This window comes from Cavia porcellus, unplaced genomic scaffold, assembly GCF_034190915.1.
Source record: "Cavia porcellus strain 051 isolate PalLab524CR breed Dunkin Hartley unplaced genomic scaffold, mCavPor4.1 scaffold_21, whole genome shotgun sequence".
Classification (NCBI taxonomy): Eukaryota; Metazoa; Chordata; class Mammalia; order Rodentia; family Caviidae; genus Cavia; species Cavia porcellus.
The window spans coordinates 56,830,691-56,844,939 of record NW_026947504.1 but is presented as its reverse complement, the minus strand read 5'-3'; the positions used below and the strand labels follow the sequence as shown (position 1 = coordinate 56,844,939).

The following is a 14,249-nucleotide window of genomic DNA, read 5'->3' as shown; positions in this document are numbered from 1 at the left end:
TTGGAGCCCTTCCAAATTTAGATTTTGGGATTAGAGGTGCTTGACCTATAAAGTCTATGCAGACATTAAAAAAAAACCCTACAAAAAATCTGAAATACTTCTTGTCTTAAACATTTCGAAAAATGATATTTAACCTATGTTTTATTCATAATGTCTGTTTTGGGGAATTGTAAATTACTGTCAGCATGTTTGTTTTGAGCCATTACACTTAAATCAAGGCTGAATTATCAGTGATGGTAATGCAGGCACTTAATAAGAAATGCATTTTAAAACATAAGTTTTAGTTTTGATATGTTTAGTATAATGTAGTAAATTAATGTTTCAATGTTAGGTATCATGACAGTTTTAAAGAAAGGTACCAATGGGGCTGGGGATTTAGCTCAGCGGCATAAGCTCCTGCCTTGCAAGCAGGCCAGTCGTGAGTTCGATCCCTGATACTGATAAAAGGGAAAAAGGAAAAAGACCAAAAAAAATAGATAAATAAATAAAGAAAGATACCATTTTATTCTTACATTCTTAGTTTTTCTTTGCAGGATACATGTGTATTGGAGATACAGGTATTTGAGAAAGATTAGAAACAGGAATGATCAGCATAATTTTTTAAAGGATAAGTAGTCCAGCTATTTTAAATTAGAACTATTTAGCTGTGGTTTGGATATTTTTAACTTACTCTTTTAAAAAAAAATAAAAAAAAAACAAGGTACTGAGATTTGAACTTATGGCCTAATTTATCCTATGCAAGTGCTCTACCACTGAGCTATAGCCCCACCCTTTTATATTTTATATTATTTAAATTTTTATTTTATTTTTAATTTTAAATAAGGTCTCGCTAAGTTAGCCAGGCTGTTCTCCAATTTTTAGTCCTTCTTTGTTTTTTTTGGTCTTTTTCATTTTTATCGGTACTGGGGATCGAACTCACGACCGCCTGCTTGCAAGGCAGGTGCTTATGCCGCTGAGCTAAATCCCCAGTCCCCTTTAGTCCTTCTTAACAGGTGGGATTATAAGCATGTGCCACCATGCCTGGATGACTTACATTTTTAGGTACTTGACTATACTAAAAATTAGTGATGATATTTTGATCACTTCTATTGTATATCACTAACTATTCACAAAACTGAATCAGATTTACAGTGGTAGGAATGTTATAGAAAGCTGTGAAGGGGAAACAATTTCTTGAGGTTTGTAGTAGACTTAATTATTTCAGCAACTTAGTAACAAGGTGTAGGAGAAGGAAGAATAGTAAAGATCCAGTCACATTTCATCAGGTCTCTGATCAGAACTGGTTTTAGATTTAACTAGTAATAAGGATATTTCTCTGTATGTGAATTATACATTATCCTGTACAAGATAACTGGCCTTTGTTCTTTTCTCACGTGTTTGATTTAAACTTTTAAAATTTTGTTTATGCTTAGAAAAACTTGATTTTGATAACTTTTAATTTTTTTTGACTAAGATACTGATGAAATTGTCTGCTTTCAATAGGTACTATTACCAAAGGGGTATTCTGGCAAAAGTGGAAGGTCAGCGTTTAGTATATCAATTTAAAGAAATGCCAAAAGATCTTATCTATATAGATGATGAAGATCCAAGTTCCAGCATAGAGTCTTCAAGTCCATCACTGTCTTCAACAGCCACTTCAAGTAGGAATCAAGCAACCCAATCTAGAGTATCTTCAAATCCAGGGATTAAAGGAGGAGCCACTACTGTTCTAAAACCAGGGAATTCTAAAGCTACAAAACCCAAAGATCCTGTGGAAGTTGCACAGCCACCAGAAATTTTGAGGACAGTGCAGCCCTCACAGTCTCCATATCCTACCCAGCTCTTTCGGACTGTTCATGTAGTACAGCCAGTGCAAGCGGTCCCAGAAGAAGCATCCATAACCAGTAGCATACAGGAAGAAACATTAAATTCTTCCATTCAGAGTATTAGGTGAGAAACCCAACCAAATGATGTGTATTGTTATATAACTTTTCTGACCAGAGCCATTATTTTTTAAATGGATCAAGATTCAGAAATGAACATTTTAAGCTGGAGTGTTTTGTTTTGTTTGTTTTTTCTTTTGCAGTGCTGATGATCAAACCCAAGGCGTCACGTGCACTAGGCAAGTGCTGTACAACTGAGCTACATCCCCAGCCTGAAGCTAGAACTCTTGGTTAACAGATTGTTGCAGGAGCAATATATATTACATCAGTTTTCTGATGATTATATCAATAATAGTTTTGACATAGTTTGATGTTACTCTTATCAATTTACATCTAGTCTACTAGATTGAGCCATACAAAGAATGGTTCAAATGTAAGAAAATCCAGAGGATAGTTTCAGATTCTTTTTTTAAACTTAATCAGAATTTATAAAAAATTAACATAAATTTGACATACTATTGCATTCAAAATTTGTTAGATTCCAAGAAATAAATATTCCTTAGGAAGCCTCTGACTTCTAATAGTTCTAAAGTTCAAACTGGAAGAAATGTCAAGAATCTGAGGGTCCTCTTTTTTAGGTATTAGAATTCTAAAAGTTAGAAACAGATTCTTTCTTTCTTTCTTTCTTTCTTTCTTTCTTTCCTTCCTTCCTTCCTTCTTTCTTTCTTTCTTTCTTTCTTTCTTTCTTTCTTTCTTTCTTTCTTTCTTTCTTTCTTTCTTTCCTTTCTTAGTTGAACGAAATCCAGTGCCACAGAGGTTCAAGAAAGATACTGAAAACCAAATTAACCAAGAAAACCCTATCTGCTTTAAACTCGTCTGTGGAAATTTGGGGCTGATTTTATCTGATTTAGAGTGCTAATTCTTACTTTCTTATGCAAGGAAGGCGAACAGACAAATTGGATATTAACAGCTTTTTGATCCCCTTTTTCTTTTTTGTTTATGCCATGACTTTCCACAGCATGAATTTTAATGGCACGTAGGAGCTCTTCCAGAACCAACAAAAATTATTATCATTATCGCATTTCCATTCTCTACCCATATATTCCACAACGTAAATGCTGAAGTTTTTTGTTCAGTTGGTCTTGATAAGTCTAGATAAGTCATGTTACCTAGAATCTAGACAGACTTGGAATGTGTAGTACATTTAAATTTTCAACATTATGAAGTCTTAAATCTTCAAATAATGCAAGTTGACTTTTTCTACTTCAGTTGGACCAGAATGATACATCTTTTAATATTTATTAAGGAGCACTGATTTAGTAGTGTTCATTCTCTTTTCCTTCTAATGTTTCATTTGCCTCTAGTTCCTATTTGTTTACCTATAATAACTATTTAGTTGGAGTATGCTTTCTAGGCTGTTTGTCCTATTTGTGTATTTAGGAGACATACTTGTACTACCGGTGGTCACAGGTGACCCTTTCTTGGAGTGATTCCATGGAATTTTTAGCAGTTGTATTCAAACTGTATAAGCGTTGAGGGTTTTTTTTTTTAAGATATTAATTGTAGTTACTGTGTTGAATATTATAATTATTCTGTTGATTTCTGAAGAGTACCTAATGCTAGCTATTGAAACATTGTAAGATTTGGCAGAAAGTTCTTCCTTATCTTTCCTCCCAGGGGTTTTCAAACTATCCTTTCAGACTTTATTTCTAGGATCCTTGAGAGTTCCAAGGACTGTGGCTGCTCCTGCTTATCTTTTCTGCTCAACATATATACAGGTCAAGTATGCCTTACCCAAAATACTTAGAACGAAAAAGATTTCAGGTTTCGGATTTTGGAATATGTACATGTACATAATGTACATGCATGCTACATTTTGGGAACAAGACCAAGTCTAAACCTGAGATTCATTTCTCTTTCATATATAAGGAAGGAGATAACCTTGTACAGTTTTTTTTTTTGTTTTGTTTTTTACTGTAACCCATCACTTGAGGTCAGTTGTGGAATTTTTCACTTGTGGCATCACATCCACACTCAAAAATTTTGGAGTTTTGGTTAGGGACATTGAATCTGTATGACTACAAGTCATTTTTCTAGAGTAGTTCTGCTGCTTCTTCCAGCTCTTGGTAGATCCTTGTTGTCCATAGAATGTGTCCAGTTTTTGTAGGCTCACTTGCTAGCTCTCACTTTCTTTTTTTGCTTTCTGGATAAAGCCAATTGTCTGATTATATCTGTTACATAACCCTGGTAATTTAGTTGATATTTATGCTTGTCTGCTGTATATTTTTATTTTTGTCTCCTACATATTTAAGTTTGTAGGAGCCATTATTTTATTCAGTGTTATTTTCCTAGCACCTAACACAACATCTGACATATTACGTACATTCACATTTATACAGTTTAATTTATGAAGTATATATATTCTTTCTCTTCTCCTATGGTAATGAAATCTTTATGTGAACTATTTTCAGAATGAATAAATACAGAACTTTTATCTTTAAAAATAAATTTTTCTCTTACTTTTCCTCCTTCAGATTTTATTTATTGTCAGAATTAAGCCTTCTTAATAGACCTTGGGATGTAGCTCAGTAGCATAGCATTTCTATAGCATGCATTAAGCCTGGAGTTCAGTCCCCAACACTGCTACAAAACAAAATCTTTTTTTTTTTTTTTTGTCTTTTTCCTTTTTATCGGTACTGGGGATTGAACTCATGACTGCCTGCTTTCAAGGCAGACACTTATGCCGCTGAGCTAAACCCCAAGCCAGAAAACAAAATCTGTAATAGGATGTATTTTAATCCTTCATCTTACTAGTGCTGAAAAGGCTAAAGATAATTAGAGGAAGTCTCTGAAGAATTAACAGCTGCTAAATATAGTTATCTAGATTTCATTTTTAATCTTGTTTTCAGCATATAGAAAGAAAAATGTATAAATGTCAAGCAAATAGTACATTCTGAAATTCTGACATTTTACGAGAATAATTTCTAGTTCAGTGGTTTATTTGTATTTGCATTTTGGGGGTGGTCTTGGAATCAAACACAGGACCTTGAGCTTGCTAGGCAGGTGCTATGCCACTGAACTGTATCACTGGCCCTGTTTTTGCATTTTTGTAATTAACTCTTTGGGGATATAGCTCAGTAGCATAAGCACCTGCCTGGTAAGTGCAAGGTCCTGAGTTGAATCTACAAAACAAAACACAACAAACAACAACAAAACAGGTAAGTATAGTTAACTTTTTATTTTGAAAAAGTTCAAAATGTGGGGAAGTTAAGTATAAGGAACACTTAGATTAAAAATATTGGTAGCATTTTTACCTTGTTTTCTCTGTATACTAGTTTATACTTATTTCTTTTTGACTATTTGTCAAATAAGCTGACAGTCTTCATGACATTTTACTTCTAAATATTTTAACTTACAAGAATAGACATTAATAATATTACTCCTGTGAAAATCAACAGTGGTTTGGTTATATCTTTCTTGATTTATGACTTACTAATAAAGTCAGAAGCCTTTAAAAGGTATTTTCCTCCTGGTTGCGAGAAAGAGTATACATAACTTAAAATTAGATCCTTACATAGACATACACACACACTGTGCTGCAGTACTTTTTTTTTTTTTTTTTTTTGAGACAGGGTCTCCCTAATTTGCCCATGCTAGCCTCTAACTTATGACCTTGCCTCAGCTTCCCAGATTAAATTATTAAATTATTGTAGCAATGACAGCTGTAGTCTGTATGTTTTGTATTTCATATACTTTATATATAGAGATGTATAGAACTTCACAATTCAGTGAGGAAAAGGTAATGTGCCTGTTCTATAGAGGAGGAAACTGAAGCAAAGGGAAAGGAAGGAACTTGATCACATATATCACATGGCAGAAGTAAACCTACTAATTTACACATGAATTATCAGATATTTGAAGGAAGACAGCAGCATTCAACGTTTTTTTTTATTCATTTCATCTCATAAATAGCATGTACCTAGGTTGAATCAGACTTCTTAAATTGACTTACAGTATTTATAATCAGTTAGTTTTTTTTTTTTTCTTTCTGCAAGTTGAAATTTGACTCTGGCTTCATGTTAACCAAAGAAACTGCAACAAAATAAAGATGGTAAAATAGTTTCTGAAAATTGGTCCATAGTAAACTTGGAAGTCCATCTACAAAGCATAACTTCTTTTTCTCTAGTATTTATAGAAACACTAATGGTTTTAGGATTTTTAAAATAAATTATCCTCTAAAAATGTATAATGTATAAGTTTTAAATGCAATTTAATAGAGTTAGGAATAGTATAGGCATAACCTTTATTAAATATGAAAATGAATCAAAACTATTCTGAGTATATTTCCTCATCTATAAAATTAAGATCATAATACTTAACCTTATAAATGACATACTGAACTAGATCTTTAACAGAAGCTAAATGTTACATCATTTATCTCTCTGAGCCTCAAAACTTTAGATGAATTATAAATTATGGATATTGTAGTAATTTACAATTAGAAACATTTTAAAAAGTATTTTAGCGGGCTTGTGATCCTAATACTCTTAAGAGTGAGGCAGGAGGATCACTGTGATTTCAGGCCAGCCTGGGTTACAAAGTGAATTCAAGGCTAGCCTGAACTATGTAGCAAAACATTGTCCCCAAAAAGTAGTTAAAACATAACCTGTGCTGTAACAGGAGAGAAGTGCATCAGTAAGAAAAAATAATTAAAAATTCGTGTCTTTGGGGAAGGATTTCATATTTTTGTTCTTCTATCTCTGAATTTGTATTAGTGAAGACTGTTTTAGAGTTTGTTCAAATAGGCCAGTATACTTACAAAGTTGATACTGTAGATAAGCATATTTTAAACACAATTTTGTTTCTCAAGAAAAGGTTATGTTTAAAAATTTGAACAAAAGTATTGAAAGCCTTAGTGGTAACCCCAGTTAGCAATATGAAAACATTCCATGTTATATTTGTGTCGTAATTTAAAGAACAGAATGGGAAAGGTGTGTATTGAAGAGGGGCATGGCTCAGAGGCAGAGCACTTACCTAGTGTGCATGTGACCCAACATTCAGTTCTCAGCCCTATAAAGAGTTTTTTAGTTTAAGGATATCATAGTAATTTATTTTCAACTGAAGTTAACTTGGATTTAAAAGGTACAAGTATGTTGAAATGGTCTAGTCTCTGGCTTTGCAGTCAGCCTCTTTTCTTATCTAACTGGTCTCTTATTAAAACATGCAAGTTGTTTGTGGCTTTACATGTAAAATATGGAAGAACAGTATTTACAAGGTGGTAAGAATATTAAATCTATATATGTATATAATACATACATGTATGGGGATGTACGTACATACAATCTGTGTGCTAACTATATACCAAGTACTATTTTATCTATTATATAGACATGTGTAAACTCTTAGCATGGAAAGCCCTTAAGCCTTATTTAAAAAATGTTACTTGCCTGTATGTTACATATTATACTCAGGTTCTTATTCAACCCAGAATACCTCAGTTATGATGGAAGGAGAAGAAGGGAAGCATAGTGTGTTCTGGAAATGCTCCCTGATTTCCAAAATGATTTTTTTGGAATGATTATCCCTAGTCATCTGTCCCTCCTTAATACTAATTTATCCCTGGCCTTCATTCTCAGCAATACCCTGCTCACTTACTAAAATATTTTCCCCCAACTCAATCTCTTCTAGCTCCTTCCTTCAAAAAAGCTATTAATATCTTCTTGTGGGTTGCTCACAGTGGTGATTTGGTGGCATTCTGAACTTAGGAAGTAATATTCCAGTGGGTAAGCACTAGTCAGTTTGTATTTTCCCGAACTTCGGAGTTGCATTGGTCTTTGGTTTTGTATTGCCACCTAGTCCATTTATCTCTTCCTTTACAATTTTCTTTTGCAAATATGTGACAGGACAGATAATTGTAATACTAAAATTTATCTTTTAAAAACCTTTGAGTTATGGGAATTAATCTAGTAGTTAGATATTTGAAGTAAAATTCAAATAGCTTTCATAAAATAATTCATAAAAAGCAGCTGAAGTCTAGATGATGATTTTTCGATGTTTTTCGACTGTTTTATAGTTCTAGCAGTGGCCCGAACTATAAAGTTCACAGGTTTCAGCTTTTAAAATTAGATTGACTGACCATTTTCTTCAATAATGAGATTAACAGAATTAGATTTTAAAGGATTTTTGTTACATTGCTGCAGTTAATTTTTTTGGCGGTATTGAACCTAGGGCCTTTGCACTGAGCTATATAATCCTTCACCATCCAGCCTGGCTTAAATTGTAGCTTTATAACTGAAATTTGTGAAAATTATTTGCAGCTAAATAACAGTTTACACTTCTCTTTTAGTTTTAGCAAAGTTTTACCTTGCTTACTACTCTCTGGCAGCCTAAGAATCCTTAGTAGTTATAATTATGACTTGTTTAGGTAAATATGACCTATTAAAATTCTAAGAATTCTGTGATATATGTTTAAGACAGGGTTGTTTTGTTTATACTTATTTTTTCTTTATATGTTAAATTGAATGAATTAAACTTCATATAATGGAGCAAATTATATGAAGTTTTGTAATTGTTCATATTAAATAGATTTACTTTTAAATTCCTAATTTTCTTCCAAGCAGATTGTGGTAACTTCTTGCTAAACTTTGTTTCCCTCCATCCTTCTTTTCCTTCCTTCTTCTCTCCTTTTTCTTTTTTTTCTTTCATACTGAGGATTAAACCAAGAGTATGTGTTAGATCACTATTCCCTTTTTTCTTATTTTGAAGCAAAAGTTGCTAAATTGCTAGGATGCCAGGCTGTGGGGTCCCCTTGCCTCAGCCTCCTGAGTAGTTAGAATTACAGGTGTGTGCTCTCATGCCTAGCCCGGGCTAAGCATTTTGGTGTCATCTTTTCCCATGAAAACTGGTTCTTACTTGTATTACTGTGGCAATATACACAGGCCACTTTTTCAAAGCACTCATTAGATGCTATCATAGTTAATGGCCAAGGTTTTTTTTTTTTTGTTTTTTTTTTTTGTCCATGGCCTTCATATTGAACTACAATCCTTAGCGCTTTTTATTTTAAGACAGGGTTCTGCTAACTCAGGTTGCCCCACTTGAACTTGTCATCCATCTAAGCCTCTCTCAGGGCTGGGATTACAGACAGAGACCACCATGCCTGGTTGGCCTGAGCGTTTTGTGTTTGGCAAGTATGTATGTATAACATTTCATACAAGGTCTGACATGCTGATTGTTGTGCTATGTTAAAAATGTGAGAACAGGGGCTGGGGATTTAGCTCAGCGGCATAAGTGCCTGCCTTGCAAGCAGGTAGTTGTGAGTTCATCCCCGGTACTGATAAAAAGGAAAAAGTGAGAATTAGCATTTGAAATGCTAATTCTCCCCCCCCCCCAAAAAAGTGAGAATTAGCATTTGAAATGCTAAGACTTAATTTTGTTAGAATGACCTGCAAATGCTAAGACTTAATTTTGTTAGAATGACCCACAAGAAGATATTAATAGCTTTTTTGAAGGAAGGAGCTAGAAGAGATTGAGTTCAGGGAAACACTTAAGGTTTTAAGTGATGTAGAATATGCTAATTGTCTCACTGTTATTTGGTAATCTCAATAGGACTATACAGGCGCCAGCCCAAGTTCCAGTGGTCGTGTCTCCTGGGAGTCAGCAGTTGCATACGGTAACACTCCAGACAGTGCCATTTACAACGGTTATAGCCAGCACAGATCCATCAGCAGGTGCTGCGTCTCAGAAATTTATTCTGCAAGCCATTCCATCATCACAGCCCATGACAGTACTGAAAGAAAATGTCATGCTACAGTCACAGAAGCCAGGCTCCTCTTCAATTGTCTTTAGCCCTACCCAGGTACAGCAGGTCCTTACTAGCAATGTCCAGTCCATTTGTAATGGAACCGTCAGCATGACTTCATCCCCGTCCTTCAGTGCTACTACTCCTGTGGTGACTTTTTCTCCGCGAAGTTCACAGCTGGTTGCTCACCCACCTGGCACTGTAATCACTTCAGTTATCAAAGCTCAAGAAACAAAAACTCTTACACAAGAAGCTGAGAAAAAGGAGGTTGAAGATCATTTGAAAGAAGACATTGAGAAAACTGAACAACCAGCACAACCTTATGTGATGGTGGTCTCCAGTACCAGTGGATTTACCTCTCAGGTAGCTGTGAAGCAAAACGAAGTGCTGGAGCCAAACTCTTTTTAAGTAATACCAAAGGAATTGCAGCTGATTTTTTAAATTGGACTAATTTTCAGTTGTCTTCAAACTAAGATAAATCCACAGAGGCTCCTAATTTTGTAATTATAAAAAATAATTGAGTTAATTGTGGCTTTATTATTTGAGAGAGGAAAGCCCAAGTTTTCTCTTTATACCCTAGATGTTTCAGAGTACAATTGTGAAGGAACTGGCATTTTATACTATGAATCCAGTCTTTTGAATTTTTCTTCAGTTGCTATATAGTAAGCATTTTTAAAGTTTTTTTTCTAATTTTACATTGTATTAGCTTTTCTCATATTTTTGTAAATACAATAAATATAAGGTGACAGGAGTTCTGTGTAGGAAGTATTTGCATTCCACTTGTTTAAGTCTTGACTCTTATCAAATGCCAGAAACTTATTTTTATGTTAAAATTATGTTACTGAGATTGAATTTATTTGGCTGCACTCTTCAACAAAACTGTGAATACATAAAATATTAAAAATTGCGTTATGCCTATGATATGTGGCTGTCTTGTTTCAGAAGCAGGATAATATGAAAGTGTAAGCTTCAAAGTGGCTCTCCTTCTAACTAGCTGTGTAATCTTGGACAAGTCACTTGATTTTTTGGGGCCATCTCAAAAAAGGAAAGGATGCATTGGACTAAATGATTACCAATTTTCCATCTAGTTCTGAATTTTCAGATTCTAATATATATGTTTTAAAATTATGACAAATATAACAGTATCAAGTTGTTTTCTAATGTAAATATAGCTAAGATATTACAGAAAAATAAGTGACACCCCCCCACAAACTTCATTCTGTTTTCAGAAAGATCTGCCATAAATTTTTCCTAAGTTCTTTATTAACTCTTTAGACCACTGAACTATGTTTCAATAGTAAACTTAGGTTATTGAGTGCTAAATGATATATGTTAAGAGTCAAGGCTCATAATGGCCAAGAAAACAACTTGAGTCTCAGACTAATCTGATTGAGTGTAGTCAGTTGTAAGAGTGTAATTGCTTTATATTTTGGATCATTTTTCATTGAGGGTAGGGGGGAGGGAAGTTGCATACAAAGATAACATATATATCTGAGTTTCTGAAATAAAATAGTTTTTAGATTACTTTTTCAGCTGTAAATAATGTACATTTGTCACAATTCTTTTCTGCAAATTTTCTAGTATAACAGAAAAATTTTTGTAAATGAAAAAAATTATGTTTAGAGGTCTAATGTTATGTTTTCATATTACAAAGTGAATTTGTATTTAAACAAAAATTTAAATTTTGGAATTCTCTAAATGTTTTTGTATCTTTAATTGGTTTATTATTAAATAAATCATGTAAAAATTCTGTTTTCAGGCAAACATTTTTTAAAGTACAAGTGTCAAGAGAATGTTGCTAATATTTTCAGTGTTATTAAATGTTTCTATAACAAACTCCATTAGTCAGAATTGCAGGATGTCATCCTCTTGCTTTTCCTTTTTAGCATTCCATCTGGTTGTGTCAAGACATCACAAAATGGATAACCAATGAGTCTGTTTTCTGCTTTTATAACAGTACCACAGAATATGTAAATTATAAAGAAATTTGTCATAGTTTTGGAGGATGGGAAGGCCAGTTACAGTACTGGCATCTTTTGGGCATATTTTTGCTGTGTCATGGCAGAAAGCAGAAGGAGCAACAGAGGCTTACTTTTTAGCAAATCTAATTCTGACATAATGGAAATAATCCACTCGGGAGGACAGATCCTTCATTATCTAATCACCTCTTAAGAGTCCTGGCTCATAACAGTTAAAACTGTTATGGTTTGATTTGTCCCTGTCTTAGCTTCTCACTGAGACAAAATACCCAACACCCCAAGTTAGAGCAGGTTTATTTGGTTCACAATTTGTAGTGGTTTTAGTTCAGAGTTGGCTGGCTCCAATGCAGGCTGGCATAGCAGAGGGGCATCACAGAGCAAAAACAGTCCATGGCAGGCAGAAGGTGACCCTCTTTCTGCCTCTTGTATCTTATTCAGGTTACCTACCCTTGGGGTGGGTAGCACTCACACCGAGGATGGGACCATCTTATCCTACCACTGCATCATGACTCAATGCCAGCATTAGATCCTTGATCCCAGTATCACACATCCTAAATTTAGCCACCTCTGAGAAGTCCCACCTCTGACTGCACAAGGCTTTTGGGGGACATCTAGATACAAACCCCTAACAGTCCCCCAGAATGCTCCTATGTTTGGATGTGGGGCTTTTGGAAATTGAGTGGGTTAATTTACTGAAGAGTTAAAGTGCTATCAGGATGTAGGGACTGGTTGGAAGAGGGTGGGTCACTGGGGGTGGGGGTGGGGGGAAGGCTATTATTCGTGTCTCCTCCCTCTCCGGCGCTCTCATTCTCCTTTCCCATGCCTTTCTGCCGTGCTGTTTGTGCACTGGAGACTGCTGAAGGTAGGATCAAGCCTCTGAAACCATAAACCGAATAAAACTACTCTTCAAGTTGTGGGTAGCAGATATTTTTGTTCCAGCAACACTAAGCTGACCAATACAAGTAGCAATTAAATTTCAATATGTTTCAGGACAAATCAAAACCAAACACCCCAAATTAGGAAGCAAGAAAATTTGCTCAGAAATAATAAATGCATTTTTAAAACAAGTTTTCTAATAAGCCACTTGATCAGTTAACTGCTGAACTTGGAAAACAAAAATTGTAAGAAAATCTGTAATTTATACCTTTATACCTAGCAATGATTTTCACTTATTGTCTCATGTCTAACATTTTTCTAAATTATTTAAAAAGCTGCTCATTAACATACTGTAGTTAATAAAACCTTTAAAATTAGATTAATATTCGTTTTTCACTACATAAGTAGCAATGCATATATAGAGTCTTTGTGGGTCTGTAACAAAATACGTAAGATTGTGTAATTTATAGTGAACAGAAATTAAAATACTTTATAACTTTGGAGGCTGCTATGTCCAGTATCAAGATGTTGGTAGATCTGGTAGTTCAGATCCCAAGATGGTGCCTTAAATATTGCATGTGACAAAGGTGCCCAGAATTTAGTAGGGGAAATGAAAATCTTTTCAGTTATAGAGCTGGGTCATTCGTATATCCATGACTAAATAATATGGGTATGGGGGAGAAAAATGCATTTTTGTATTTTTAGCAAAAATTGAGGTAACAGGTTTAAATGTGGAGTGTAAAAAAATAAAACATCTAGAAGCAATTATTCTCAGGCTTGAAGCAAGCACAGCCTTATATGACAAATAAGCACTTATTATGAAAGACTTAAAACTTGTATTAACCAAAAGACTTAAAAAAGGCAACTGGGAGAAGCTATCTGGACTAAGTGCAGCTGACAATGACTCATCTAGACCATGAAAGAACGTTTAAATTAGTAAGAAAATTTAAAAATAGTTGTGTTTGGCCAAGGATTCAGCTCAGCGGCCTGAGTGCCTGCCTGGCAAGTGTGAGGTGATGAGTTCGATCCCCAGCACAAAAATAAAAAACCAGAAGCTTGCGTTTACTGCTTTTCAGTTAACGTGTCCTAGACTCTGCTGGGGACTCTTGGAAGTACCTTAAGCCTATATTCTAGAGGTCCCCATAAAGTGCGCTTCGTTATTGTTTGGGCTCCTTCTTTCATCTTACACTTAGAACTGGTTTAAACAGCTTGAGGGCATTAACAGCTTTGAATCCTAAACTACTATAGAGTTTGGATGTAGTAGACAATCTAGTTCAGACTTGCCCACATCCACTGAACCTCTCATTCTTTCCATCTCCCCATTTTACCCCCCTTAGGGTACTTGCCTGCTGGAGGAAGCCTGTTTAAATCAGCTAGGGTCAAACGGCAGTGTTGGCAGAGCCTGACTGAATAAATTGAAAAGCTGGGAAAATTTTAGGCTAGCTCCTTCCCTCTGTGCCTTTGGATATGTTTTTCCTCTTGTTCTGCGAAGTCGACTATAAAGAAAGCTTACTCTGGAAAATGGATCAAACATTAATAAGACACGAGCCCGCGGGAACCATAAGCATCTTTACTTTCTGGTTTTCGCTAGGGTAAAACACTTGCCGCAAGTCCCAGCCGTTTACGATTTTCCAATCGCGGGAAACCTATGCGCCATCCGCGACTACGCTTCCGGAAAAGCCCACGCAGCTACGTAAGACGTTACGCGTCAAGAGGGCGGGGGCTCCCTGCGGC

At 35.0% G+C, this 14,249-nt stretch overlaps 1 protein-coding gene across 11 annotated transcripts in view; it reads left to right on the top strand.

Annotated features, from left to right (window-relative positions):
- Elf1 (E74 like ETS transcription factor 1) overlaps positions 1–11,410 on the top strand; it is a 92,698-nt gene extending 81,288 nt beyond the window's left edge. For 9 of the 11 annotated variants that reach the window (XM_063232710.1, XM_063232705.1, XM_013141134.3 and 6 more), the window contains 3 exons: positions 1,483–1,929; positions 2,066–2,101; positions 9,468–11,410. In XM_063232710.1, the coding sequence (XP_063088780.1) occupies positions 1,483–1,929; positions 2,066–2,101; positions 9,468–10,068 (1,084 nt within the window). In that variant the 3' untranslated portion in view covers positions 10,069–11,410. The remainder of the gene's footprint in view (positions 1–1,482; positions 1,930–2,065; positions 2,102–9,467) is intronic. The other 2 variants (XM_063232711.1, XM_063232709.1) reach the window with 1 other exon arrangement.
- The last annotated feature ends 2,839 nt before the right edge of the window (positions 11,411–14,249 follow it).